Here is an 8,044-nt window from a genome sequence, read left to right on the forward strand (position 1 = left end):
GGAGGTAGAATCTCCAGATTAGTATCCAATCTGTCTAGTCGGGGCTGATGAAATGAAATGCGGATAGGTCTCTTGTGATACAATAGTGAATAATTGTTATCAGGACTGCTTGTGAGGGTTGGAAATGTAAAGGTGGACATTTTGTAGCAAGGAGGGGAGTGATTTTTTTTTTCAGTCTAGGAGCGGAGGTCCCTGGGACCATCAAGGGAGAAGAGCAGAGAGCGGGACCCTACCCAGAGGAGTAGTGATGCCTGAGATGGAGGCAGAGTCGATGACGTGGAGAGATGGAGCAGCTGGGGACTTTAGACCCAAAGAGGGAGAGGGGCTGTGTGCTGACAACCAGGGGACAGGCTTGTAGTGTATACCCTTTGGTTGGTTGATGATACATGGAGGGAATTGTAACCATGGCAAGGAAATGATATATGATAGGATGAATGTAAACTAATGTTCTCCCACGTAAACTATCACATAATTCACAATAAAACATTTTAAAAAATATATCTGTGTATGCAGGATAGTTTGAGTGCTAGGAAGGGAGGCAATACACAAGAAGAGGGAGGGAATTGGAAGAACAAGGCAGATGGTAAAACAATAAAGGAGGTTTGCATGGGCTAAGTGGGACAGAGGTAAATAATGATGTATGCACAACTGTGGAACAACAGAGCTCTGGGATACAGGAATTGAGACATAATTGGAATGGGCAAAAGGGGGCAAATAATGTTAAGATGCTTGGCTGTCTTTTGAATCTTGGTTTCCTGGCATACCATTATAAAATAGGCACTTGAGGGGGAGAGAAGGGAATAGCCAGAAATATCACCATAGAAAGCTTGTAAGTCCATCTTCTGCCTATAACTGATTGGAACACCTAAAATGGAGTTACAACGTGCCTATGAAGGAGGCTTCCTGAGGAGCCTCTGCATTACATAAAGCCATAGGAGGAATCTTCAACTCCATCCAGAATCTTCTGAGGTGGGAAATTTCCACCAGAAAGGACAATTAGACCAGCCTGGAGTGGCTAGAAGAACAGAAGATACTTCTTGAAAGATAGACCAACAGGAAAAACACAAAACAATAATGGCAGTCCGAATGACTACTATAAGAACAAGCAAGTTGCTCACCCAAGAGACATCAAGGCAAGCAGTCGGGTCCCCTCAGGGCAAACCCCCTTCCAAGACTGAGACTCAATGGGAATACATGAGCAGACACATGCTCTGACTGGTGACCACATTGGTCACCAAAATAAGGGGAAGTGAGGGAAAAACCACAATGAAGCCGTGAGCTAAGCCTACATCGTTCAATAGACTCCTGTGAACCTGGGTGGAGCCTGGTTGGCCAGCAATTTGACAAGACCTGGGGACTCTTGGGCCCAGAGTCAGTGACATAGCCACAGAAGTCTAGATTGGAGAATGAAGCGTCCAGCTGATAAGAAGAGAGGACATAAGCACAAGAACACCCACACTTGCAGATAATACCCACTTATCCTGGCTTCAGTGACTGGATGCTCAGAGCTCAACTAGAAGAAGAAAGAAGAGGAAAAAAAGAGTAATCTGATACAATTTGATGAACTTGACTCACATCTATGGTTGCAGTAGCTCAAAACAGGGAACAAATCTTTGTAGCAAGGATCATTCCCACCCCCTCAATACACAGGGTACACAGGGATGGGCATCTTGGACACTGGCTACCCAAAATGGTGGGGAGGAGGGGAGGAGGGCCTACAAAGGCAAGAAGCGACTGGCCTACAAGCTTTCAAGAGGGAGCCTAGATGCAGAGGGCACAGAGGACGGTAGAATCCCTACTGAGTAGTATCCAATCTGTCTGGGCGGGACTGATGAAAGGAGATGTGGATAGCACTGATGTGGTACAATAGTAAATAACTGCTATCAGGACTGACTGTGAGGGATGGAAATGTAAAGGTAGACATTCTGTAGCAAAAGGAGGGGAGTGGTTGACTTTGCAGGTCAGGAGTGGAGGGCCATGGGACCATCAAGGGAGAAGAGAAGAGTGCAGGAACCCACCCAGAGAAGCAGTGATGCCAGAGGTGGAGGCAGAGATGATGACCTGGAGAGATAGGGTGGCTGGGGACTGTAGAGTCAGAGAGGGAGAGGGGCTGTGTGCTGACGACCAGGGGACAGGTTCACAGGGTACTCCATTTGGTTGGCTGATGATGCATGGAGGGGATTGTAACCAAGGCAATGTAACAATATACGATAGGAAGAATGTAAAGCTAACATTCTCCTGTGTAAACTATCACAGAATTAACAAAACATTAAAAAAAAAAAAATCTGTATATGTGTGAACCAAGACTATGAAGAACTGAGATAAACGAAAATATGTGATTTTTCTCTCACCATCTCTTATATAAGGAGACCTACTGATGTAGTGGGTTATGAGTTGAGCTGCTAACCAACCATAAGAGAAAGATGAGAGAGTAAGCTTCCATAAAGATCTGCAGCCTATGAAACCCTAGGAGCAGAGTTCAACTCTCTTATAGGGTTGCCATGAGTTGGAATCCACTTGTTTAGTGTTTTGGGCTTGGTATCGCTTACATTCTTATAATGTATTTCATGCAATAAATAAAAACCAAGAGAAAAACTCCCTCAAATCCTATTTCTTGTATAATTCCTCCACAATCGAAAAAAATCGAGTTATCTAATACAGTATGACTATTTATCTGGTTGGCATCTTAATTATTCACAATGCTAAGTTTTCTATTTCCAACTATTAAACACCTACTGAATGGTGCAAATGACTAAGCACTGGGCTACTAATAGAAAGGTTGGCAGTTCAAATACACTTAGAGGCACCTCAGAAGAAAGACTTGGCAATCTACTTCTGAAAGATGGTAGCTAATGAAAGCCCTATAGAGTGCAGTTCTGCTCTGAAACACATGGGGTCAGCCAAGAGTCAGAACTGACTCAACAGCAAGTGGTTTGTTTTATTTAAATTTTTTATCTGAACAAAAATTAGGCTTTCAAAGTATTTTCAAAGTACTTACAGAATGCATCTCTATATTAGTAAGAGTACTAACAGAGATATAGCAGTTGGGGACTCGACTCTGGAAGGGAGAGGGTCTGTGTGTTGATGGCCAGGGGGCAGGCTTGCAGGGTGTACCCTTTGGCTCTTTGATGATGCATGCAGGGAATTGTAATCATTGCAATGAAACAAAATAGGATAGGATGAATGTAATGCTAATGTTCTCCATGTAAACTATCACATAATTCACAATAAAAACTTAAAAAAAAAAAAAAGAATATATCAGAAGCTGATTGAAAATGCTATAAATATACTTTTAATATCACTAATAACTTTTATTTTTTAACCTTTCAGTCTACTAAGAGGAAGGGCTGAAATTCCAAACCAATGAACTGCAAGGTCAGTCTGAACCACAAGGTTAGTGGTTCAAGCTCACCAACTACTCCTCAGAAACCCTATATAGGGTTACTATGATTCAGAACCGAATCAAGGACTGCACTTACCAACAACAACAACAATACTTCTTTTACCCATGCTGTTTTATTAGAATACACATCTTACCGGTTCTTCAACTTCCCCACTAGCATGCTGAGCTTCAGCTTGTAGGTCTATAGGTGGAGCATCTTCCACAATTCTTTGAACAGACATCTGAATAAACTCATCAAAAGAATCCAGCTGTTGTCTGACCAAGCCTTTTTCATCAAAATAGGAACTGGAAAAATATTTAAGTTAATAATCAGGTTACAATGCAGTGATCTTCTCAATACATTAATCTCCATGTTTTCAATATAATTAAACTTAACAAAGTTCTCATTAAGTACGAACTGTATGCCAATCACTGCACAAGACACTATGAAGTATCCAAACCAAGGAGTGAGACAAGGAACATTTTCTTTACAGTTTATTAACTTTGGGGAATCAAAGTTTCTATATGTAAAATAAAAGAGCTCTGGTAGCATACTGATTATGAATCGGGCTGCTAACCTCAAGGTCAGCAATTTGAAATTGCCAGCCGTACTGCGGGAGAAAGATGAAGTTTTCTGCTCCTGTAAAGATTTAGTCTCGGAAACCCTATACTCAGTCACTCACTACGAGTCAAGAGCAACTCCACGGCACACCACCACCACTATACGTAAAATAATAAAACCACAATACAAGAACTATAAAGAATCCCTGACTCATAAAGGTCTTTTATAGACAAATTTCACCCAACCCTTTTGAAACACTTGAGAGAAGGGTCAAGAGAGAAACCAGGTAAGATGAAAACGTTGTTTTAAGTGATTTCAAATAGGTTCCAATTCATAACGACCCTATGCACAATGTAACAAAACACTGCCAGGTCCCAAGCCATCCTCATAAATATTGTTACATTTGAGCCCACTGTTGCTGCCACTATGTCAATCCATCTCACTGGGGGTCTTCCTCTTTTTTGCTGACCCTCCACTTTACCAAGCATCACATCCATCTCCAGGGACAGGTCTCTCTTGGTAATGTTTGAAGTATGAACAATGAAATCTTGCCATTCCGACTTTTAAGAAGCATTCTAGCTGTACTTATTCCAAAACAGATCTGTTTGTTCTTCTAGCACTCCATGGAACTTTCAATATTCTTTTCTCCAACATCATAATTCAAATGTTATCAATTCTTTTACATTCATCTTTATTCACTGTTCATTTTTCACATGCATATGAAACTACTGAAAATGTCATGGCTTGGGTCAGGTGAACCGTACTCTTCAAACTGACATCTTTGCTCTGGAGCACTTTGAAGAGGTTTTACGTAGCAGATTTGCCTAATGCAATCCATCATTTGAATTCTTGGCTGCTGCTTCCATGAGTTTTGATAGTAGATATAAGTAAAATTAAGTCTTTGACAACTTCAATCTTATCTCCATTTGTAAAGTTATTTACTGGTCCAATTGTGAACATTTTTGGTTTTTTCATGTTGAGGTGCAACCATACTGAAGGCTATATGTAGTCTTTGATCTTCATAAGCATTTTAAGTTCTCTTCACTTCCAATAAGCAAGGCTGTATCATCTGTATATCACAGGTTGCTAATGAGTCTTCCTCTAATCCTGATGCCATATTCTTCACATAATCCAGTTTCTTGGACTATTTGTTCAGCATTCAACTTGAATAAGTATGGTGAACGAATACAGCCCTCACACACACCTTTCCTGATTTTAAACCATTCAGTATCCTCTTGTTCTCTTCAAACAACTGCCTCTTGGTCTATGGATAGGCTCCTCATAAGCACAATTAAGTGTGCTTGATTACCCATTCTTCTCAATGTTATCCATAGCTTCAATAAAGCACAAGTATATATATCTTTCTGGGATTCTCTGCTTTCAGCAAAGACCCATCTGACGTCAGCAATACTATCCTTAGTTTCACGTCTTCTTTCGAATTTGGCAGTTTCTTTTCCCTGTCAATGTGCTGTTATAGCCTTTTTGGAATTTTTTTCTGCAAAATTTTACTTAGATGTGATATTAATATAGCTTGCTGATTTCCACATTCTGTGGATCACCTGTCTTTGGAATAGGCAAAAATACTGGATGAAAATAAGTACTCTAATTCAAGCCGTATTCAGAAGAGGGCATGGGAAGAGAAATATCATTGCTCATGCCAGATGTATCACAGCTAAGAGCAGAGAATATCAGAAAGGTGTTTACTTGTGTTTTATTAACTAATCAAAGGCATTAAGCTGTGTGGATAATAACAAATTATGGCCCAGACTTCCAGCAAGACACTACACAGACCCTCCACAACAAAGATGTTGTTAAGTGCCATCAAGTCACTTCCGCATCATAACGACCCTGAATAGGTATCTGAGGAGCAGTGTGAACCACCGCCCTTGCAGTTCAAACGACCTAGCAGCCCAGTGCATTAATCCACAGTGCCACACCAGGACTCTACAACAAAGACATAAGAATGAAACAGACACAGATGAAAATTCAGGAACCCTGAACTTAAGAGGAAAGGACAGAGAAGTGGGTTGAGTGCTTGCCGGGAAAAGAAACTGAGCAGGGACTGCAAGAGAGGAAGACTGACTGATGAGTAACCGACCAGATGAGGCGCAACCATCTTGTCAGTAGCTTTGGCAACAGAAGGTGTCCTGGCAGAGCAGATTCACACAGGCAAAGGAAAGGTATGATTCCTTCCTTTTTCCCGTGCTCCCCGGTGGTCAGAGAGGTGGCCAGCTCCCACCCTCATCCATCACCAGTGCAAACCCTGCTCTCCAGGAGTTCAGAACCAGGTGGTTGGGAGTCAGGCCAGTGTGAGACAAGGACCTGCTGTACCACTCTGGTGTGCCGCTCTCGTGCTTGGTGTCTGGTAAACATGAATTCTTTGTGTAACTTTTCTGTAAGTTACAAACACTTTAAAAGTTAAAATAAATACATAAATAAACTGAGAAGCTCCTATGTAGCATACTTACGTAAAACACCGGATGTTTAAGAACAGATTTATCAGGAAATCCCTTACTTGATACAATAACTTTTAAAATTTATTTAGTTTGGTCTAAAAAGTTACCTGATTACAATCCAGCATGCTTCTTGCCACAAATCTGGGGTGATTTCATCATCATCTTCATCATATTGCATATCTGCAAAAACAAAAATGCATTTTCATATGCAATGAAATACCATTAGTTGTCATGGGAATAACATGTTTATACTTTCAATGGCAGTTATCTATTTAAATAAAAAGTAATCCTTTTATTACATTTTCTTAAAATTTCAATTAAATTCATGAAATAGTCTATGTCTGCATCATACAGGTATTCTCCTGATTTACACACAGGTTTTATTACAAAGGCTCAATTTACATTGTGTGGAGTGGTAAACTTCCAAGCTTGTCCAGAAAGTCCATGCAACTCTCATGCATAATAACTGTAGGATAAGCACTGGACTGCAAGGTTAGCAGTTCAAACTCACCAACAGCTCCCTGGACACACTGCACCGGGTAGCTCTGAGTTGGAACTGACTCATCGATACTTAGTAACAACATAATAATTGGTAACAAACTAAAAATCCTCAGAGACCTGAGCCAGAGGTGATTGTGTGGAGGTAGAATCAGAAAACAGCTCCAAAATCTGGGCAATATCAAAGATGGGGAGGCAATTACAGCAATATTTCTAATGTGCACTGGTGTGGCAGATTGTACCTTGAAAACATGGTGTTATGGACTGAACCGTGTCCATCAAAAGACATGCTGAAGTCCTAATCCCTGTACTGTGAATGTGTTCATGTTTGGGGCAACAGAGTCTTTCTCTGAAAATATTATCAACTAAACCATACAGAGTAGGTAGATCCTAATCCTCATACCTTCTCAGTGGTGTTTTATAAAATGGGAGAACAAACACAGAGACAGGAGGAAATATAGGGGACATCACGATGTGAAAATACTCAACAAACAGCAAAGGAGAACTGAAGATTACCAGCACCCATCAGAAACTAGGAAAGCAGCAGGGAGAAATTATTCTTGCAAAGTTCTTAGAAAAAACTGAAATATCTGATTTGAACCTCTAGCCACCAAAATTGTGAGAAAATAACTTTCAGCTCATGTATTCCACATATTCTTCAATGTGATCTTGACACGCATGTTATCAAGAGATGTTGTTAAGTGCCATCTAGACAGTTCTGACACATAGGGACTCTGTATAGGATTTCCAAGGAGCAGTAGTGGGTTTGAACCACCAACCTTGTGATTAGTAGTAGTCTAGTGCTTATCCTACAGCACCACATCAGGACTCCATTATCAAGAGATGGGAACCTATATATTCTCCTCTTGAGTCTGGGTGGGCTTTTCATGACTCTATCATTAAGAACTGTAACTGAAGAGATGTTGAATGTCTTTAGAAACTAGGTCCAAAACAATGCACCTTCCACTTTGTTTACTGAAACACTTATTTCTGGAGGCCTGAGCTGCCACATACGAAGTCCCATTGCTCTTAGGCTGTTTCCACTGTGAGAAAACCCAAACCACTACAAGGGAGATAAGAGTAAACACTTCAGATGACCCAGGCTCTGGCTGTCAAGTCAGCACCCAATTATTCCCAGGTAAACCA

General features: G+C 40.8%; 1 protein-coding gene across 1 annotated transcript in view; it reads right to left on the minus strand.

Annotated features, from left to right (window-relative positions):
• Window positions 1-6,578, minus strand: part of POLR2B (polymerase (RNA) II (DNA directed) polypeptide B, 140kDa) — a 55,119-nt gene extending 48,541 nt beyond the window's left edge. The window contains exons 1-2 of the mRNA XM_006868069.1: window positions 6,508-6,578; window positions 3,538-3,688 (exon numbers count right to left, since the gene is read on the minus strand). Of these exons, the coding sequence (XP_006868131.1) occupies window positions 3,538-3,688; window positions 6,508-6,578 (222 nt within the window). The remainder of the gene's footprint in view (window positions 1-3,537; window positions 3,689-6,507) is intronic.
• Window positions 6,579-8,044: the final 1,466 nt, after the last annotated feature.

The sequence above is a fragment of the Chrysochloris asiatica genome, unplaced genomic scaffold (assembly GCF_000296735.1).
Source record: "Chrysochloris asiatica unplaced genomic scaffold, ChrAsi1.0 scaffold00115, whole genome shotgun sequence".
Classification (NCBI taxonomy): domain Eukaryota; kingdom Metazoa; phylum Chordata; class Mammalia; order Afrosoricida; family Chrysochloridae; genus Chrysochloris; species Chrysochloris asiatica.